Source organism: Malaya genurostris, chromosome 1, assembly GCF_030247185.1.
Source record: "Malaya genurostris strain Urasoe2022 chromosome 1, Malgen_1.1, whole genome shotgun sequence".
NCBI classification, from domain to species: Eukaryota; Metazoa; Arthropoda; class Insecta; order Diptera; family Culicidae; genus Malaya; species Malaya genurostris.
In genome coordinates, this window is record NC_080570.1 from 136,849,850 (window position 1) to 136,873,305 (window position 23,456).

At 38.4% G+C, this 23,456-nt stretch overlaps 1 protein-coding gene across 2 annotated transcripts in view; it reads right to left on the bottom strand.

Moving 5' to 3' along the window:
• Positions 1–23,456, bottom strand: part of LOC131425877 (probable serine/threonine-protein kinase yakA) — a 218,795-nt gene that overhangs the window by 102,704 nt on the left and 92,635 nt on the right. For both annotated transcript variants that reach the window (XM_058588131.1, XM_058588132.1), the window contains 2 exons: positions 16,463–16,963; positions 15,642–16,251 (listed from right to left, as the gene is read on the bottom strand). In XM_058588131.1, the coding sequence (XP_058444114.1) occupies positions 15,642–16,251; positions 16,463–16,840 (988 nt within the window). In that variant the 5' untranslated portion in view covers positions 16,841–16,963. The remainder of the gene's footprint in view (positions 1–15,641; positions 16,252–16,462; positions 16,964–23,456) is intronic.

Consider the following 23,456-nt stretch of genomic DNA (forward strand, 5'->3'; position numbering starts at 1 on the left):
ATATGTGCGCTTAGACCGTGCTTTTAAAGAAAGCTTCATTTTGTCTTTACGCAGCTTAAATGCAGCGCACACTGAAAGATCATCATGAGGGCTTTCCCCACAATAAACACATTTTTCAACATCTTTATCGCAAAGATTATCCTTATGAGGCCCTTGACATTTGATACATTTGGACTTATTACTACAGTAAGTAGCTGTATGTCCGAATTTTTTACAGTTCGTGCAATTCATAACATGCGGTACGAAAAGCCGAACAGGAAGACGAATTTTATCGATATAGACATGGCTAGGCAATGCAGATCCGGCAAATGTTACGCGAAACGAATCTGAGGGACGATAAGACTTTTTTCCATCGACAATAGATGCTGAGTACAATTGTTTGCACTCGAGTATCTTAACTCCCTCAAGCATGGAGTTTTTAAAACGGCCAACTCCATTTTTAAGTAAATCATCTGCTGTCAGACTTGCTTCAGTCACAACACCGTCAATTTCTACCTCCTTCGATGGAATGTAAACTCGATATTCAATAGCAAATAATTTACAGGTTACAATATCGTTTGCCTGTTTCAAGTCGTTAACTACAACTCGAATTTTATCTCTATTAACCTTACAGATTTCTTTAACTTCAGAGAAATGTGATGTCAAATCCTTTGTAATTTGCATCAAGTTTAAAATCTTTTCTTTTTTTCGAAGATAGACTATCCATGGCCCAGTGGTACCCTGTGGATAATGTTTAGCCCTCGGAGTATTTAAACTTTTACTAGTATCCGGAATCGGATTCGGATGATCTTCCATGAGATCATCCATTACATTAATTTTTTTTTGTAAATTAATAATACCAAAATAAAAACTTATGTTTAGTAAAATTTCAGATATAAGAAATAAAAAATAAATTAAATTAAATCTACCTTGTAGCTGATGTCTCTGTTCCTTTATCGTGAAGAACGACGTGAAGCTCTTCCAACGATTTCCAATTGGCAGTCTTTTGCTGTTTCCAATTGGCAGTCTTCTGTCGTTTACTGCTATCTCAGTTGCTCTGCCGTCGTTGTGAACACCACTGCACTTGCTGTACCTGACCCCAGGTACAGTGCTTTTGCTCTTGGTGGCGATCAAATGCGATGCTTGCAGTGTAGCACCTCGCGATATATGCCGTCTCTTTTGATTCTACGCAGCGTACAAATTCTGGTACCTGGTAGATCAGCACTGGGTTGCTTTAGCACCTCTGTGCCTTTGCACCCCTTCGTCTTCGCACCTTTATGCGATGGCACCTCTGTGACTCGTCACTTCTATGCTCTCGCACCTCTGTGTCTCTACACCTCTGTGCGTATGAACGGGATGGCCTTCGTTGCTAGCTTTCCAGTCGGGAAACGCCCCGAATATTGCGTTTGCTATGGGCAGTTTAACTACCTGAAGCTTAGAATTGTCTCGGTAGCAGCCGTTAACTCACGAGCCAGTACAATCGAAACACAACCTCTTCGCTTGAATGGTTTTTACTGAATCACTTCTTTGTTTTTTGGGTTGGATTTTGAAATTAATTGATAAATTATGATCAAAAGTTTTATGACTAGTCTATTTACTCATGTTCTATCATCTAAATCGAATCTGTATGTGAACTGAAAATTTCAAATTTCATCCGAGATTGTCAAGAGTATAGGACAATTTGAAATCATATATTTGATGACAACACGTGAATAATCGTTTTTCTTACCAATATTTGTAAGGTTTTGCCATCTGCATTCTTTTAAACTCAAGTAAATTGAAAAATTCATCAAAAATTTTTCTAGATACATGGGATATGTCAAAACAATTACCATAACGCTATCTCGTGGTGACCACGCTGATTGAATTGTTCAATAGTCTCCGACAATTCCGGCAAATCAACAAGCATAGAGCACTGTAAAGATGTAAGCAGAATATTTCGATATTTTGTCGTGGGACTGTCGATTTCTTTTTTGTGCTGCCCGATTGTATATAGATTTATGATAATATAGATTTATGATCAAACAGAAATTTAGTGATAAAAACTTACCTTTAATCAACCACAAAATTAATCCGATACCTATGAACAATCACTAAATACATAGTTTTTATTTTTTTTGTTTTGCTCGTTGTCAGTTATGTACGCATGGTTGCGAGTTACAGTTTATTAGAAATGATCAAAGAAAAAAAAAGTTTTATTTGGAATTTTATCAGCATTTATTTGGCAATCATGTTTGCACAAAACGAAGCTGTGGAATTACGATCCAAATTTAAAGCAATTTGCAAAACAGTTGAGATGATTTTAGTCAGTCTATCAAGGACATTCGACATGACTAACAAATTGTAACTCTGGTCCTACGTACACACCTAAAACTTAATTTTGATCTCGCCGAAAAAAGATGCTGAAAACGAACGGCAAAGCGATATTTTACTGAAATTTCGACTAAGATAACTTTTTCCAAAATTCTCGGTTTATTTTTTCTGATATCTCGGCAATTCAAAATGTTATACTGATATTCGGTTTTGTGAATTACCGTGTTTACCAGCAATTGGTCGTTTTGCCGAAATCAGCAAAATAATAATATCAACTTATCGAAATCGGTTTCGGTTGTCTAAAAGTTTCGGTAAACAACTTTTAGACAACCGAAATTCGGTGATTCATCAAAGTAGCCATTTTTCTTCAGTGCAAAACTGAGTGATGTGAATAAGTGCATGTGGGACTTCCGGTGAAACTCTCAACGGGTGAGCACGTTACATCGTGTTAGTCCGGGGAAAATTCGAGTATTTCGCCAGAAAGAAAGGATTTTCAGCCGTACTTTGACGATTCGACGCAGCCACACAGCGAGATTTTCGCTTGTAGTCAAGTGAAAAGAAAGTCCACTGGACTATAAACGAAAATTTACTGGCAATATAGCCTTAGTTGCTGTGCCATCAATTCGGCGTCATCTCAAGTGAGGTGACGCCAACCAGAAAGGAAGAAGAAGAAGAAGAATAAGTGCATGTGTGGAATTAGTTGCAAATAAAAATCGAATCCGCATATAGTGATATCACAGACTAACAGACAGGACACTCAAATTAGATTCTTCAATCATTTTAACGGTCATTTCGAATATTCCTTTAGTTGGGACAGTACACGCATATGTCATGATGTCGCAACGTTACCCTATCAAAAATATCCTGTTTGTCATCTAGACTGTTTATTTTTTTCATTCACCAACAGAGTTGCCATTTATGCAGAATTATCTGTAATGTATTGATTCGTATACGTCCATGCGAATTTCATGCAGGATACAGATTTAATACACACTTAATTTCGGATGAAAATTACCAACACAATAAAAAATAATTTATTGTGATGATTCATTTGCAAATATTCTGATGAAATCAAGCATCCCTGCAAGCAGCTGATCGGTGTTGACAAACGAGGGGGAACCAACTAGTAAAAAAACTTTCACATAACACAAGGAGTGTACCGATAGTAAATATAGTAAATATACCGACAGTAAATATCACGATCCGATCACGAAAAATTATTTTTATAAGAATTTACTCATACTGTCATGTCTGTTAGTCTGTGGTGATATGTTTCGTGTTATTAAGAACAAATTTGTTCAATGTTCGACGATTATTCGTGACAAGAAATCTCCCAGAGCATTCTTACGGGATAAAGATCCTACACCCCAAACTCAAATTTTGATGTTCGGTTTTATTTTTACAGTTTTGATATGTAAAATTTATTTTTACAAAAAAATAATGTAAATTTATTGCATTTTACCGACTTCGGTAAGGCATTCACCAGCTGTCGGTAATTCACATGATAACTTTGCTGAAAAGGTGTTTCTTTTTTACTGGCGTATTTTATAAACATTGAAACGTCATCGCATCTACACTATTCAGTAAAAATTTCACCGATTTTCAGTAGTAAGTTGTTGATTTACACGGAAAAATATGTAAACAGTGCTGAGCTTCAGTGATTTTTACTGAACGCTTTCGGTGAAAAGAAAACCTGCCGAATCGCGCCATTTTGTTGTTAGAAAAAAAATATCGGGGTTTTTAGTGAGTTATAAATATTTTTACCGGATAATGGACAATGTTTTGGGCTTGCTCGGGAAGGTGAAGGGTCTTTCAGTAAGTATATGTATAATGTAGTTTTCTCACGTTTTAGCAAGATACGCAAATTTCTGACGAGTATATCATCTGCTGCCGGAAAACAGTTCCGGGTTACGTTGAAGGGCTTATACGGTGCATTAAGTGGCACATTATAAGTAACCATCTTCTACTGGATGTCTCATTTATGCGTCGTCTTTAATAATTCAATTGAGTTTTATCTCACATGTAAATACCATTAATAAATCTAAACTACCATTAGAAAAATCTGAGTTTTTTTCAGGGTCATTCTTATTAATTGTATTATTTAAATCAAATAGGAAGTTTTGTAATATTCAAGAATTCCAGAATTTATTCCGATTTATTCGTAAAATTCACTTCGGTAGTAAGTGATGAACCAGTCAGTAAATTTTGACAGTTCATTATTGAGATGAATTTTACAAGTCATTCAGTAAAACGAACTTTTACTGAACTATTTACTGACTGTTCAGCTGTTTGGAAGTCAGTAAAATTTTACCGACATCCGTAAATATGATTTGGTGTGTAGGAACGCTAATCTACTGCATGAAATTGATTGGGCTCAGATAACAATGATATATTTCCTTAAATATTCAATGTTTTATTGAGCTATTACTTTCGTTGTAGCTGGAACTTGATGATGCGTAAAATCTAATTGTGTTCTCTACTGTAAATTACATGGAAGTGCATCCATTCTACGGCGTATATGTTTGGCAATATTTTCTTCATGGGACATATTTTTTCTTATTTTACATTTCCTAGCCTATTAACAGTTCGGCTGAAAAGTTCGTATCGTTTAATAGAAACACACATTTTTTTTGCCAAAATTCGTTTTTATTATTCAACATAATTGCCATCAGAGGCGATACAGCGATTATAGCGATCTTCCAACTTTTCGATACCATTTTTGTAGTACGATTTGTCCTTTGCCTCAAAATAGGCCTCAGTTTCAGCGATTACCTCTTCATTGCTTCTAAATTTTTTACCAGCGAGCATTCTCTTGAGGTCTGAGAACTGAAAAAAGTCACTGGGGCCAAATCTGGAGAATACGGTGGATGAGGGAGCAATTCGAAGCCCAATTCGTTCAATTTCAGCATGGTTTTCATCGACTTGTGACACGGTGCATTGTCTTGATGAAACAAAACTTTTTTCTTCTTCAAATGAGGCCGTTTTTTTTTAAATTCCGTCCTTCAAACGCTCTAATAACGCTATTTAATAGTCACTGTTGATGGTTTTTCCCTTTTCAAGGTAGTCGATGAAAATTATACCATGCGAATCCCAAAATACAGACGCCATAACCTTACCGGCCGATTGTTGAGTCTTTCCACGCTTTGGGTTCGGTTCATCGCGTGCAGTCCAATCAGCTGACTGTCGATTGGACTCCGGAGTGAAGTGATGGAGCCATGTTTCGTCCATTGTTATATATCGACGAAAAAAATCGGGTTTATTTCGATATAACAGCTCCAAACACTGCTCAGAATCATCAATTCGTTGTTGTTTTTGATCGATTGTGAGCTCACGCGGCACCCATGTTGCACAAAGCTTTCTCATATCCAAATATTCGTGAATAATATGTCCAACACGTTCCTTTGATATCTTTAGGGTGTCAGCTATCTCGATCAACTTCACTTTACGGTCATTGAAAATCATTTTGTGGATTTTTTCACGTTTTCATCGGTAACAGCCTCCTTTGGACGTCCACTGCGTTCATCGTCTTCGGTGCTCATATGACCAGTACGAAATTTTGCAAACCACTTACGAATTGTTGCTTCGCCCGGTGCAGAGTCTGGATAACACTCATCAAGCCATTTTTTGGTATCGGCGGCACTTTTTTTCATCAAAAAGTGGTGTTTCATCAACACACGAAATTCCTTTTTTTCCATTTTTTTCACAATAACAAAAAGAAGCTACACTCAAAATGCAATATCTCACAAACTAATAATCAGACAGCTGTCAAATTTATACACGTATCTTTTGAAGGTTGGTACTAACTGAAAATGGTATGGATTTAATTCTAGTGGCGCCCTCTCATAGAAACGATACGAACTTTTCAGCCGATCTGTTAGCTCAACAGCCAACATAATGTAGAAATTAATGAATCAATGATAACGAGTTTTAAATGGAATGTTTATTTCATATTTAAAATTTCATTTTAATTAATTGCTTAAAACCTCACATGCTTGAACAATTTCGGTAATTTGTTTCCAAAAGTTTTCTTGAAACCGAACATCTCGGTAAAGGCAAATTATCTGTCAAATGAAAAGTACCGAGAATTTCAGTTGTTTTAATGTTTGCCGAGCACTCGGCTGTTCAAATCTCGGCAAAGTTTTACCGAGATGCGGGAAAAAATCTAAGTGTGTATAAAAGAAATCGAGACGAAATGTTCAGTGCTGAAAAAGGAAACTTTTCAAAACAAGCTGCTTCAAAAATGCCAAATGCAGTAAAATATAGACAATAGTGCTTCCTGAAAACAATATCCAAACCTTTAATTTCCACACCAACACAAAAGATTGGCTCAAGTCTGTTCTCGAAATGGAATTGAAGTTAAATTGAATGATATTGGAAACCCGAGTCCAACCACTCGCACGAAAGTTCCAGCGCCCAAAATTTCCCACAGCCGGGCTACGTCGGCAAGTTGACGTTCTGCGGCGCCTTCCGAGGACAGGTTTTGCTCTTTCACACCTAATTACACGATTCCGATCGGAAACACCTCCCATATCTACCATCGGGGACTCGGCATATTTCACATAAAAGTTCCATTTTCTGCTAGCAATCCCACAACCCGTAAACCCCGAACGATGGTTTCCAATTTCCGGGACGGGTTCGTTCGTTCCCCGTTTCTCCATTCCCATGGCGTTGCGATTCCGTTGGAACGCTACAGGCCGTGTGAATATTTCAATCGAGCGTAGGAAGGATACAAACAAAAGACATCCCCCGTTGCAATCAAGGGAACTGATTCCTATCAAATCCGTCGCAGAGCTGAGTTGGATTTGTTTCGAAAAGTGCCGAATTTGACAAATCGTCTCCATCGTGTTTGTTCTGCTGTCGGATATTCGTTTTTAACAGAGATTGTAGATCCTAGAAATCATTGTCGTGCGGTGACCAACGACTAGCAAACAGCCCAGTAGTTGTGTTTGACCAAACAAAAAAGGCGACCAAGCGCAGGCTGCAAACAGCATTACAGCAGATCTCCCCTGCAGATAACCTCTCCACCAGCGGTACAATAGCTCGGTTTGCCCTTCGAGTGACATTCCCACTGTATTTATTCTTCACCGTCCCACCCCGACTGGCTGGTCCTACTCTGGTGGCTGGTCACTAGCAGCAGTGCGGCAGTAGAACCTATGAAAAAAAATGCTAGAACATTGTCTCTCCCAGATACATCAAGCCGTGAAGTCGTTTCACTTTCTGTTGTTTATCACGATGAAACTGTTTGTTTTTGCTTTTCCATTTTCGGCTAGAGAGGAATGGGAAACCAAAACGCCCCGCTTGAAGCTGCTGCTGTGCTTCCCGAGTCCTGTTCGTACAGAACTCAGAACTACACCATCTAATGATGGCCCTCTCGACTTTAATGCGAATTGAAGGTCTTGTGGGTTTGCTAACGATCTCGATGCGAAACAAGACTTGGCGGCATCGGTATGCGGTCAGTGATTTCTACTTGAAGTGGGAGAAAATGGTCTTACGTTTGATGATCTAACGAACGAATTAATTCCATTCCGACATCGTCTGGATTGGATCCCTTCCTTGCCTGTTTGCCGATTCTGTGTTCGTGGCGACGGGGGGGGGGGGGGAAGGGATTATTTTACAGTACATTAAAGCGAAACCACCAGGATGGGTTATGCCGTAATCGGATTTTGAAAACAATCGATACCACACTACAAGCGCCCGGGGCTCCTCTCGTTCGGTTGGCGAAGCGGGCGCTTTGCCAGAATGTGCTCTATTTCGGTTTTGGCAGAACATTTCTTCGGTTGAATGTGCTCATGATGTGTCTGCTGTTCAGAACCGGAAACTACGAAAGGATGAGAAAACCCTGGTTCCGAATAGCTACACCCAAACCTTCATTTACGAGGCCTTTTTTTAACGAAGTATTCAATTTACGAGAATACGGTTTTCGAGAAGGACGTTAATAAACAAAGCAGATTTTCTGTTGAAATCAAGTGTCAAAAAATGACGAAGTGATGGATTGAAGCAGGGTAACGCGCTCTCGAGCTCGTTGCTTAATATAGCGCTCGAAGGTGCGATACGAAAATCTGGCGTCCATAGAAACGGAACCATCATCAGAAGTCTCATATGCAACATTAATATTGTTGGTGTGAATCGTAGAGTTGTGAAAGAAGCTATTTTGCTCTTCAAAAGACAAGCTGCGAGAATAACGATAAACTCAACCAAAACCAAGTACATTTTTTTTATTCAATAATATAATATAATATTAAGGCACACTGCTTAAGCTCTAAGATGCCAAGGGTATTTACTAATCTTAATTATCGTCTAACTTAAAACTAGAGTAGTATCATTATGTAATATAGTATCTGGCGATCGGTAGTGGCCGGTGAATTGAATTTAGGATGAGATGGTTCCAGATGGCGATAAACCAAGTACATGGTGACTGGCAGCCCAAATGGTGTATGATCTGAGGTGGAGATCGAGAAGGTACCGTAAGAGGTTGTTTGTATATCCTGGTTGTATCAAGTAAACAAACATGCGGATGTCTCTAATCAGTTTTCTACTTTTTCTAGTATCTCACAAAGCAGTCACCTCGGGCTCCTGATATTTGAACTTTATTTCAATGTCGTGCCAAGTTGAATCTGAAGATGATTTCGGATTTTTGGTTTCTTTCATATGGAATGTGTGAAAATTTGCAAGTCAATTCTAACAATCAAAACCTAGCATTAGTCTGCATCAAACCACCTCGCTAGTGTTTAATCTTTTTCAGTAGTGGTGTGTCATCTCGCATCCATCATGTTTTGTTTACAGACATTGACTTTGCTGACAGCTCACCTACATCCACAATTGCACATTCGCCATTTTGAAATTAGTTTGTTTTCATCACGAAACACCTTCCAACAAACAGTTTTAAGTACGATTCAGACGATCAGTTAACTTCTTTAGACGTTGACGAAACTTCTCCTGCAATTTAGATCAGTTTAAGGCTTTCATTATTGAAACGACTGTACGTTTCGGACGTAAAAACGTTTCGTGAAGTTGACATAGCTTTTAAAAAAGTGTTACACACAGCTCCTTTCCATTGCCATTTCTCGTCGATAACGGTCACCTGATATAACGTGTAAATCGTACTTCAACCGAATAACATATAATGTTTGTGTTCATCACGAAACATCCCCGCGGTTTTTGATTCCTAGGAAAAGAATCTTAGTGTCAATGATTTACCGCAAGGGTATAGAAAGCTCTATGCAAATGCCTTATTATATTCCTCCTTATAAACCATTTACTTATTGACAATTGGGATTAATTAAACTCTTAAACAACCCCTACTTGAAATGCATGTGGAAATGCAGAGGATTCCTCGGTTTCTAGTGGCAACATGCATCGAACTAACAATTTTTAGTTCCCAAGTGCACAGAAAAAAAATTATTTTGTGAATTCACAGCTATTTTCATATACATATTTGGAGCAGGCAATTAAACATAAAGTTACTTTCCAATTCTGCAGCTTACATTTCTCACATCCACTCTGAAAATATCCATACGATAATGTTTTACAATATTCATTACACGAAACTTTTCTTATGAAGTAAATTGTCAATAGCGTAAAGTTATTAACAAAGTAATTTCCAAACAATGTAAGCTTCTTTTACGAACTGGTTCGATTTACGAACCCCCGCTTCAGCTCGTAATTGAAGGTTTGAGTGTACTCTGTACTGCCTACTGTGATAAACGAAAATTCTACGCCTCATCGCCCCTTTACTATGGATAAGAATAAAGTGGATTCCGTGATCTGATGGTGATTGGTGAAACTTGGTAGAGTGTGGGGGTGGGCACGACGGGGTTGAATGTCTGTTCGTGTTGGAAACTTACTAATCATCTTATACAAACACCCACACACCGACACGGCTGTCACACACCAGAACAATATGCTTCCTATCTGTATGCAGAGTGTCAAGCTTTTGCCGAAACAACGAGTTTGAAAATAGAGCACAGTCAACCGAATAGCATGAACACAGAACAAAAAAATTCAGATCCGTATCAAGTGAACCTCAATTACGGAAGATGGTTATCATTTGGTGGGGAAATTTCGCTGCAAAATAAGTGTTGCGCACAGAATGACGTCATAATTTGAAGGCTGAGCAAAAAAAACAAAAGCGAGAAAATCCTATTTAGATTATCGGTTCTACCCGCACCCTATCGGTGCCCTTGCCGAACCAGGATTTTTCTCTTGAAATGATTCTTGTCGAAGATACGCATGAAATATTTTCCCCTATAATAATGATTTTTCGTGTATAAAATTGGAAATCCATCTGTGCATGTTGGCTTTAATGGTGTCATTTTAAATCCGTCATAAAAAATGATGCCATTTGACGTTCTTCGACACTGTTACAATGTTTTTGGATTTCGCCTAGAACACTGTCTGCTTGAAACGCTTCGACATTTTGACGTGTGACTACGGCTTTGTTTCCAATAAAAGTGCGGTGCGAATTTGAAATACGGAAAACAAACCCGCACTCTTGGATAAAATTAATCTTACGCTCGACGTAAATATATCATGCCGTGATTTTTCCGGTGATAAATGAATATTACATCACTTAACATCTAAACATATTTCTTTACGCTTTGGGTAATTCAAAATGAACTGCCATTACGAGGTAGCAGCTTAATTTAAACCGCTAATTAGACACAAAGTGTACACTATTTATGCAAAAATTCCGCACTTTTGTGTCGTATTCTTTCTGACAGTGCAGTGAAATTTCATTCTATTCGATTGAAACCGAATATGGCACAAACTGCTGATCACTTTGCTTTTGTAAACTTCACACTCCAACACTCAACATTCGCTAACGTACCGTGAGATATAAAGTTTTCGAAATAGACATTTTTGATGCCAAATGTCTTAGAATAACATGAAACGTCGAGATTTGGTGTTAACTAATACAAACAGTTTTTGAAAAATTTCGATTCTAAAATTTCGACACGAATCTTCGAACATCAGCGTGAGATACAAATAACGTTATACTTTGGAAATATGCGTGAAAAAAGCCGAGAAACTTCGAAAAACCATGTGAATTCGGACATTCGCGTAAAAACGAGCAGCTTCAGAAAAAAAACGCGAGTTGTCGGAAATCTGAAATAAGAACAAAACACGCTGTTTTGGTAATCCGTGTGAAAAATGAACCTCAAGAATCCGCGTGATAAAACCGCGAAACTTTGAAAATCTGCGTAAAAATATCACGCAGAAAACCACGTGAAAAAAAAAACACGAAACATAGGAATCGAATATTGAACAATAAAACTCCGAAACTTCGGAAATCCGAGTGAAACAAACAAAGAAACTTCGGAAATCCGTGTGAACAAAAAAAAAGATACGAAACTTCGGAAAAAAAGATACGAAACATCGGAAATCTGTGTGACATCGGAAATCCGCGTAGTTAAAAAACTTCGAAAGTCCGCGCAGCTTTGGAAATCCGCATAAAAAAAATTAGCGTATCTTTGGAAATCCGCGTGAAAAAAACAAATTGCGAAACTTCTGAAATCCGCGTAAAAAAACAAAATAATATGCGTGAAAATGAAACCTGAAACATTAGAAATCTACGTGGAAAAAAGCGCGAATCTTCGGAAATCCGGGTGAAAAGAAATACAGGATTATCTTCAAAAATCCGCGTACAAAATGCTTTGCTTCGGAATTCCTCATAAAAAAGGAGACGCGTAACTTCAGAAATTCGCAAACAAAGGAGACTGCGTAACTTCGGAAATCCACGTGAAAAAATCATGAAAGCGTATTTTAGAAGATCCACGTAAAAAATACCCAGCTTCAGAAATCCTCATTAAAAAGAAAACGCGAAGCTTTGGAAATCCGCGTTAAAAAGAAACCTGAAACTCCTGAGTTCACGTGAAAAAAACGCGGATCTTGAGATATTCGCATGAGAAAAATAAAGGCATATCTTCGAAAAACCGCGTAAAAAATGCTCAGCTTCGAAAATCCTTATAGAAATAAAACGCGTAACTTCGGAAATCCGAAAACAGAAAAAAAACTGTTTAACTTCGGATATTCACGTGAAAAAAAAACGCGAACCTTCGGAAACATGCGTGAAAAAAAATAAAGCCGTATCTTCGAAGATCCGCGTAAAAACATGCTCAGCTTCGGAAATCCTCATTAAAAACAGAACGCGTAACTTCGAAAATCCGCAAACAGAAAAAAAACTGCGTAATTTCGGAAATCCGCGTGAAAAAAAGTTGTGAAACTTTGGAAATCCACGTGACAAAAAATCGGAAACTTCGAAAATACACTTGAAAAAAAAACGCAAAACTTTGGAAATCCTCCGCGTGTAAAGTACGAAGGCGAATCTTCAAAGATCTGTGCAAAAAATGCTTCGTAACGTCGGAATTCCACAAACAGAAGAAACTGCGTTACTTCGGAAATCCACGTGAAAATAACACGAATCTTTGGAAATCCCCGTGAAAAAATAAAAGCGTATCTTCGAAGTTTAAAAATAATGCTCAACTTCGGAAATCCTCATAAAAAATTCGGCACTTCGCGTGGAAAAAAAATCGTAAAATTTCGGAAATACGCGAAATTTTGAATTTTTTGATTTCTGAAATCGAAAAAAAAAAGTTTCATACAAAACGTCTAAGGATTGCATGAAACGTGGAAATCTGGTGCTATCTCCAAAAAAATCATGCAATTGTAAGACATTTGACATCAAACTTTTTTTATCGATTTCGGAAATCTTAAAATGGTGGCACCATCTACCAATATCTGATTTAGCTAAAATTTTGCATAGGAACTTTTTTTGGTGTTTGTCACCTTTGAGCGAAATCAATCTTCAGTTCAGCATCGCCATCACACGGTATCACATTCAACATATCATACCAATTGTATGAGCGCGCAATGCTGCTATTTTGGCGCGAACGAATTTGGCATTTCTCTTCCTTACTTCTGTATACGTGATTCGACGCGGACTCGCCTGAGGGCGCCATGCTCGCAAAAAAGGATGTTGCAATGATTTGTTCGGTAAATGTAAGAGCTGGATATCTTGTTAATATGATGTCTTTGCCAATACTAAACAACAATATTATGGCTCATACCCTCTCAGCAGGCGGTTCTATTTTATTGAGTGCTTGTTGAACGACATACTTCATAGAAAGATTTCTATCTGAAGGTGGCGTATTGTACAGGTATGTAGTGTGAGTTTAAAAAAATAAATGGGAAAATCTTCGGAAATTCTCCAGTAAAACCAGTCCAACGGGGCTTCAACTCCCCATATTAAAAATGGCACAACAATGGAACTCTGTCTGCCGGGTTTGTTGAACGAAAAAAAATGGCATTTGGTACAACCGACGACACGACCCGTAGGTGATTTACCTCCTGGTACCATAGTATTGAGCGCCCCTTGTTATTAATGAAAATAATCTTCTTGAGCAACACTGTTCTGGTAGCTATGCGTGTGTTACCAAGGGACTCTTGTAATATAAATAAACAAACAAATTGACGAAGTATTTTTTCCTATTACCGATAGCCGTTAATGAAAAAGTCCTAGAAAAAAGCCAATATACAACTGTCGCTGTTGTCCCGAATGTATTTATTTTGAGGTACCCAAAGGATCGAATTCGAATTGACAATGGAAAGGCTTAACCAGAATCTTACGAAAAATGGTTCAGCAACATAAACATACTGAAGAATCGCACGAAGTGAAACACCGGCACTTTGAGTAAACCGAGATCATCTGTGATGTTCATTCGAAATATTTTATGAAATCTTTTTTCCTAACTTAGAAAATTCTCGCGGTTTCAGAAGAGGAACTGCGAAAGTGTTTCAAAACTCTTTTACAAGTGGTAGAAAAATCGTGTCGCGATCATGTATCGCAAACTCTCATGGAACTGAAGAAAACCTTAGGAAATAATGTATTCGGGGTATTGAGCTGGAAGGTGAAAAATTATATGCTCGGGTGATTTCACTGAACGAGAACGTGGCTGCGACGCAAGACTTCTAGAATGGAAAATTTATATTTCCAATAAATGAATGAATGCTGTATCTTGTTATTATCTAAATGTTTTCCAAAAAAAAATTCAGTAATACCAATGACCATTTTGGTTATCAATGTTTCTCACTTTATTATGTGCGTATTAAGTCATCTAAGTTCGTAAATAGCCATAATAATTTATTACATTCCATTATGTTCTGTTGATGTTTTGTAATTGAAAAACATTCGTAACCAAGGCTATGGTAACTGTTATTCTAAAAACAACAGTTTATCAGCCTGTGTTGCCAGTATCAAACATATTTCCAAGGATTTCATTTTGACATTACGAGTTACTGAGGGGTAATTAAATTTACGATACAGTTTTTAAAGGCGAGTGGCAGGTCGTGTCGTCGGTACAACGGTCTGTTCAAAATCGGCAAACAAAGGCCCCGTGTTGGCCTCCCGTTGAACGATTGATTGGACTTTCATTGGACCATGATCCAACGTATTGGACCAACGAAGGACCACCGTTGAACGTTTTTTTCTAAGAGAGTAGTTACCGTAGCGTTTGTTTATATATCAAAATATTTAAAAAAAATTGAAGCCACAAATGAGTATTTGTCATAGAAAATTGATGTAGTGGATGATAAATACCATTCTGAAGAAAAATCGGTTAATGTTTTGTTAGGCATGCTTATACCTACCAGATACTAGACAAAACCTGTTGAAATAATCACTGGTGAAGTGGGTGACAAAAAGTATCAAAAATTGTAAGAGCTTTAGGCGTGGTACAATTTTTGCACAAATTTAGTTTTAGTGCTATTCAATTGCAGTAACAATTCGAGGTAAAATATTTGAGGCTCGTATATAGAAAATTGGGTTTTAATTAGTGTTGTTCCCTTTGTTTACATAAGATGAGTAGCAAAACAGATAATTAGGAAAGAAGAAAGATAAGCGGTAGCTAGTCGTCATTTTATGGATCGTTTGTGTTCCATTTCATCTTATTTCGCTTGAAATGGTAGTGTTATGTCAGAATATTAATATTATGAACTTTGAAACACTAATGCATCGTTTCTGATAAAAAAAAAACGCTGAACGTGCTTTATCGTCTCATCGCAATTGGAGCACTCAATCCATTTGCTTGGTAAACAATCGATAGGAAAGCAAACTCAAAACAGTGTTCCAGATTCGTGCTTAACAACGGCTTTCTGTTTTCTTCGGAAAAAAATTTAATTGCATTCTCGATTTTTCCATCATCAGACTGGTAAAGTGCAAAGCTCTGCAATTGTTCGGTTCTGTTCGTTGGCAGCGCTCATGAAACTGCGACTGCTATACTAATAATACAGTTAAAAACTTTTTCCCTCTCAAAGACATAAATCTGGTGGAAGTTACAGATAAAATCACTTACCGCTAATCTTATAATTCCGACCACTTCCCGGGGCTCCACTGCCGCCTCCAGGAGCATACTCGAAACTTTTCATTTCATAGGAATTAGGCGACCGATCGTCGATTTTCGAGTTGGATTTGGACCGATTAATCGATGCCGGTCCGGGAAATCCCGTCACCGTAAGGCCACCGCCTAGGGCCGAGGAAGACGGCGATTTGTCCACTATTGCACTTTTGATCAAATTCAAATTCTTCATTGTTCTATCATCTTCGTTCTCACCACATGTCCCCGTTCCGGCAATCACCCCGGAGCCACCCAGTTGGTTGCGAATATTTTTAATCAGCAGCTGCTGATTCGAAGGATGATAACCTCCGGACGGTGTATGTTGCTGCTGCTCGGTTACACCCGCGTACGATGGCTTACTCCGGTGCATCCGGAACGAACTCGACCGTCCGAAGTTGTTGTTGGGTGGTCCGAAGCCGGCCCCGAAGGAACGATTGCCACCGTGGGCAGTAACGGAATGTGGCGTGACTGTTGCGGAGTACCCGGAGCGTCCGGAACCGTTATCTACTGCCGTTCCGGCTGCATTGGAAGTTCGGTTGTAGCGGCACTTGGCACCACGAGGGATGTCCTGCAAAGTGAAAGATGAATTAGGATGGGGCTTAAGCTTTGGCATACAAAATTATAATTGAGTAGTTTATTTTGACTCATCGGAATCCTGTTTGTTTGCATTCGAAAGTGGGTTAACTTGACCGAATTATTGACTGAAACTTGAGCAAACAGGAACGATGCTTCATCAGCCGTCTAGTGTAATTTAATTCCCTCTTCTCAAAACTACTAACCTTATCCTCTAGTATGTTGGAGAACAAGTCGACATGATCGTCCTCCTCGTTGAGCATGGCGAAAAAGTCCTTGAAGCTGTCGGGAAACGATGCCGGAAATTGTCCCGCGGCAGTCCCGGCGGTGACAGTGGCAACGACACCGGAACTGGAAACCATTCCATCCTTACCGGAAGTGTTCCCGGTAGTGCCAAACTGATTAGTCTGTCCCTGATGCTGTTGCTGGTGATGGTGTTGCTTCTGGTACTTAGTTCGCTGAAACGGTTCCGGTGGTTTTTGTTGACTTTGCTGTTGCTGTTGCTGCTGCTGATGCTGCGATTGTTGTTGTTGTTGTTGTTGTCTAACGTCTAATCTGTTACCGCTACCATCCATGATGGTCATCTCCAGTGCCGGTTGATGTTGACTTTAGGACACTATTATCTGCCAGCCGATGCTGTAGCTGTTGCTAGCCAAGTCATCAGTGCACTTCTCATGATAGGATTGAGCTTGAAAGACTTGCAAAGCCTGTGTCGGAGAATGGGAAAAAACAATAGGATTTTAGAGCATGTAAATAATTGCTTTCGTATAATAATTAAACCGGATAGCTGGCGGGCTTATCAACAGGACTCTAATGCATCAATTCTCACGAGATATCAGGCATTATTTCTTCTTCCATGGAACCTAATAGATCGTGCAAATCGCAACTTAGATGAAACGAAGAGTTGAATAGCACTATTAATTAGAGCAGCAATTTTACCTCGTAATGCTATCGTGCTCCACATCTGAAAGACGCTTCACAGCTTGTGACCTCAGTAGAGGGTGAAAAGCCAACCCGCAACAGAAGAAGTTAGACGTAAATCTTTTCCACTTACTATCAAACTCTGCCCTTTCCCGTTGTCCGCTCACCATTTCCTGCACACAGTGTCAGCAGCCTGTCCCGGTCCCGACAAGACACACTTGTTTCTAATTGCCGTTGCCCTACCCGGCTGTGCTGGTAAATTGGTTGTGCGAGAAACTTCAAACGATGCTTCTGTGGCTTGTGGCCATTGTGACATTATAGTGAACAAAGAAACACAGAAAACTGTTCAAGAACAGTTCAAGAGCGGATTTTCCACGCCTCTCCGATTTTACTGTACTTGTATGTGAAATTCGTGACAAATTGGACAGCAAATTCTGATTCGCTTTTTTTTGTTCGTCAGCTGAAAATATGACCGCAGATCATGTGATATTTTAATTACCATTTAAGTAGCTTGCCAATAACCACAAGGAGGAATATATTTATTCCTATTTATATTGAAATTGATTTTGACGTTTTCAAAATTTACCCTGTGGGAGAAGGAAGAGTTTTTGATCGTGAATATCTCTCGTTGTATCAAACGTATCGACATAATTTTTGCTACAAGCCTTCGAAAACATTGTCATCAATTTATGATAAAATTTTCAGTTGCTGGATTCAAAAATATAGTTTTAGAAAATGTTTGGTATCAACGAGCACCAAAGAGAAAAACGACATTTAATTTTTGAGTTGCCTACTGGGTACGTATAAAAGGTTGACACTTGATATATTTTGTTTGACACAATTTACAAAAACGTAAGGTATATAACGTTTCGTAGCACCTGCGTAATTTACAACAAAGTACTTAAACAAAAGTAACGCATGTAACGCTTCGTAATGTCTATAACTTACAAGAAGTAACTCATGCAATGCTCATAGTTTTTTAAAAAAGTAACGCATGTAACACCTCAGAAAATCTTTATCTTCAAAATAACTTCAAACACCTATAACCTGCTCATAGCTTACAAAAAAGTAGCGCATGTAATGCTTCGTAATGCCTATATCCTACCAAAGGACGACGTTAAAGATTCAAACCATGAAGGATCATTTTTTCACATCACAAGTTGTGAATCATCCAAAAATAAACCTTGAGTCGACCCTGTTAATGTGCAATGTGCACAATGTAATTCATCTATGCATTCTGGATATTCGATTAAGAAACTCGTGCCCTGCTACTTCTCATTCCATTTCAAAAGAGTTACCAGTAAGTTATTTGTCAAAATAGTTACCGATAATTTGATTGGAGAGTTCAACATCAATGTTCGATTTAACCAACACGTGGACAACTTGACAGCTCCCATTTGAAGAAATTTACTTTTGACACCAGTGTGGTTTGATTGTATGGTACGAACGTAGCTTAAAATATTGTTGACAACAACGCCACCAAAACAAAATGCGTCGGTTTCAGGAACCAGCTTCCATAGCAGGGGGGTGAAATAACGAAATGAAGTACTGGTTTCTCTTGTAATCTTTTTGTTTCGTGATTCATTGCACCCGTATTGTTTAGGTACACCAGCGCCGTTCTGAATTCATTGGATTGGAACACATATGAAACAGGCTTATTTCTGTCAGGTTGTGTATGGGTTGGATTAAACGAAACGCAAATTGACAATTGACAGGTGAGGAAAGCCTTCGATGCACAGAAAATAAACAAGCAAGGCAGAAAATTTCGAACAAAGAAACGTCTATCTCTCTATCCTGAACAATGCATATAAATGTCCAACGCAGTGAAACGCAATCAAACAAGATTTATCCGACGGTCAGGACTACTGAATTGCCACATTCGATGAAACCATGGTGTAATCTAGAATGCCTGTAAGTAGAGTGAGTGTTTGTACATCACTATTATTGTTTTGTTTATTTAGTCCCAAATCAAACCTTCAGGTCGTTCGCCAAGTGAGTTGATTATATTGTCGCTGCAGCACTAACCTGCAATTCGCTGTACAGTCCAGCAAAACGAAGATTCCGAACGATGTCAGCTGAACTGTCATCATGGATGCCAGGTCATTTTCACAAAAATCTGTGATCAAACCAAAAACCTGTCTGTGAAAATCTGTACACGTTTCCCGTATCATAATATCTGATCGGAATCATTTTGGTGAGCAAAAAGGTCTCACTATTACCAACAAATCTGTACTTTGATTTTTATTTTGACCACCGTTCTTTTACAAAAATGAATAAATTACCTTGATTTCACTACCGGAGCTCGAAACAGTAGAATATCTCTTTCTGGATATGTTTAAAGTTGATAGTGGGTGTTTAGAAATCAATGAGATTGAGACTGAATGTTATTAGCATATCGCATTGGGGCACTGTGAACGTTGCGGGAGCAACTTAACAAAGCGAAAGAGACGTTGCGAATTTTGTTTTTGAGTATTTAAATACTGGGTTACAAACTACCTATCGTTTACTCAATACTTATTCATCAGCATAACGAAGAATTGTAATCAATATCCAATCAAATGTTCTTTTAGAAGAACTTCCTGCCAGAAGGTATCGATACAGCAAGAAAAAGCCACCGGGTAGATCTTACTTTCTCGGTGGGTAAAAAACTGCGCACGTTCTCAAGTGTTCGTACAACCTCACTCGGCAGGATAATACGGAACAGGAGTTTTATTCATTACTCTTGATACCAGATGCCAAAATGGCACTAGTGCACCGAGCCTAAAGCCCGACAAGAGTTCGTTCTGTTCAAGAGCACCCCACACATACCGACAGGCACGAACAAAAGACGTTGCGGATGCTTAACCACCCTCGCTGCCACAACCGCCGCCGCACGACAGTGGAACGACGCGAGACGCGAATAACTGCTGTTCCGTTTGTTAATAAGCATCAGGTTAGGTGGTTTACTCGCACGCTCAGCAAAACAGAAACCCGAGGCGTTGGCGTGGAAACCCGAAAAAAAAGTACTGCGGCTTTTTCTTAACGATGGCATTTTTGAGGTTAGAAAATCACGAAAACCAACGGCAGAAACAGGAAATAGTCAAATTTCTTTTCTTAAGACACCCTCTCAGCAGGCCGTTCTATTTTGTTGGTCTTTGAGCGCTTGTTGAACGACATATTGCACGAAATATTCATTCAATTTGCTGGAACGGTTTGTTGTTGTTTTTCTCTTGCAAAAATAGTGTGAAAATTAAATGTTACCTTTACATAGAAAGAAAATTTGTTGTTATTCTACGTGAAGTATAAGTATTGTGCAGGTATGTAGTGTTAGTTTAAACAAATAAGTGGAAAAAACTTCTGTGGAAGAAATTCTGCAGTAAAACAAGTCCAACCGGGCTCCAACTCCTCATGTTAAAAATGGCTCAACAATGAACCTCTGTCTGCCAGGTTTGTTGAACGAAAAAATGGCATTCGGTTCAACGAAACACAACAATAACACGAAACAAACAGTTTCCGTATTTACGTCCTCCAGTTATGTCTGTGACATTACCCATCCGCCTTTTCAATTGATTCTGTCTACCATGATATAAAATGATCGAATAGAAAAAAGGAAGATTTACACGTTGGAAAACTACTTTATTCAATGTCATACGAAAAATTTTCCGCTAATTTCATGCAAATGTAATGACCAATAAAATATCTGACATCACTTGCACCGACGACACGACCTGCCACTTGCCTCTCAAAACTGTCTCACAAATTTAACTACCCCTCAGTAACTCGAAACGTCAAGATCAAAACGTTTGAAATAAGTTTGAAACTGGCAGCCCAGACTGAACTGTTGTATTTATAAAAACAGATACCGTAACCTTAGTTACGCATTTAATAATCGTGTAGAACGAAACTTAACCCTAATAAATTTACGGAGCAGTATAAAAACAGAAAAAACCCGAGATAACGACAAAAATGCTTTTTGGTAAAAGTTAATGTAAATCGTTGCCACCGTTGTTGTGTCACAACGGCACTTATTATTCTTGAGTGTTCAATTATGTCTGACTGTAACCTGATGTTATATTAATAAAATCAAATGAAATTACGCACAATGGATTTAACACCAAATAATTTAGCCCCTATCATTCACAGTAGTATAAGTGCTAAGTTTTATAAAGATATATTAATGCATATATAAATCAGTTCATTCAAAATATTTGGTTTAAATTGTTGAGGTACATATTAATAATGGTTATCGTGTCTTGTTATTGATCAGAAGATGTTACAAATTAAAAGGAAAAGAGCTATTCTGAAATTGCGGAACGTTCAAAATTTATTTGCCAATATATATCTGCTTTGAATTTATTTCATTGTTCTGTTCTCTCTCTTATGATGTGCATAATTAAGCTCCTTGTGTAGAGACTAAATCAGTTCACATTAACGATAAAGATATTTGAAATGACTATTACGTGTCAAACACTAAATTTCGACGAAGAGGGCACACAAATTTATCAACATTTTGTGGATATTTATTATAACGCTTCAGGTAAATCGCTTTCGTAACTGGCATCAATTATTAATTCATGATCGTTAATGAAATCTAAAAAGACGTCTTGTCTATTCGTTTTGAATCGAACTTCTTCACACGTCATATTGCATAGTTCCAGATTTTACGAAATATTGCAGGCTGCAACCACTGATTCTGTCACCGAGCAGATTAATATTTGCACAAATAGTAAGAGCATTGGCAAGAAAATAAGTAAAATGCTAAATTATTTGAAACAAATATTGCAATAATTATAACTTTTACCTGAACGTCCATTTCCATTCCTGCATGTTTGTTTATTCGAGGTGCATGGCGACGAAGGTTACTTCGTAGCAACCAAAACAGTGTTGCTCAAAAAGATTATTTGTATCATTTTCAAGGGGACACTCAAAGCTGTGGTGATTGGTGGTAAATCTCACACGAACACTTTTTATTCCGATTTTTCTTCGGAGTGTCTGGTCGTGTCGTCGCTTGCACACTCTGAAGTCAAAAAAACGCATTAAAACCAAATACAAATAATAATACCCCTAAGTCCCATACAAACGAACCGCCAATGTTTGGTTCACAGCCTGAACAAGTAAGCCTAGCAAATTACTCCTTTTCATTGCGATAGTTTGAAAATGTGGAAGGAGATCGTTTCTGGCAACGCTTTATGCTAGTTGCAACGGTGCCAAAGAAACTTGTTTGTTTATGTTTATCGTTGCTGTATTAAGGACTATTCACACATATCCGGTCCGGTTCAGTGCCGGCACAACACCGTGCACGGATACTGATATTATTTCATTCGTTTTCTATGCGCGCATTCACACCTATCCAGCACAGTGCCGTTTCAGTGCAGCTCGCCGTCAGTGTCGCGTCCGTCCGGCAAACTCAAATTCGTCGTCACCGATATTTTTCATTTTCACTGAAGTCGGTATGTCATTGCATTGGCTGTGCCGGAACGGAAACAGCACGGAAACGGAACGGAAGGGTACCGCTAAAAATGAACACTGACGGCGCACTGAAGGCACTTTCACTGAACCGTCACGGAACTGAAATGTGTGAATAGTCCTTTAAACTGCAACGATCAGTGTAAATATCATCGGCACTAGCACAAAAGATGAAAAATGAACACAAACACCCACGAATCTTCAAATACCAATACAACTAGTAGTATATTCACGGAGGCTTAACCATTCTAGATTATTGTTTAACTTACATTTTGCTTGTGATCTTGATAATCAAATAAAAACTATTTGTTTTTTTTCACTATAATAAACAGTAACTATGGTGAACTTGTTCTTACCCTTCAGTGTTGCTAGTTTTATAGAAAACTCGTTAAAGTACATTGTCACTCTGACAGTGTATCATGACAGTGTACCGCACGATGCAAAATGTGTCCTTGAAAATTTGTCGAAGTATTCCGTATTATAATTTGTATTTGTTCAAACCTATACATACAAAATCATTTTTTTTCTAATTAGAATCTATCAGACTGTAAACTTTCACTCAACTGATTACATTCCCTTACGATTAGCATATTTCAACAAATAAGTAAAGAACAGATGGTTCTTTAGGTGACATTTGGAGCCATTAGAAGTGCTGATTTTATATGTTCCCCATCGTTGTGCACTTTTCGTTGTATTTTGCTCCAATGCAAATGTTGAATGACGCAATCGCTCTTGTTTGAACCGAATCTGGCTCTACGAACGTCCCGCAGGAGAACTGCTCACAGTGCCGATTGAATTTCGGCTAAAAGCTTTCCTTTAACGTGATTTCGTTTG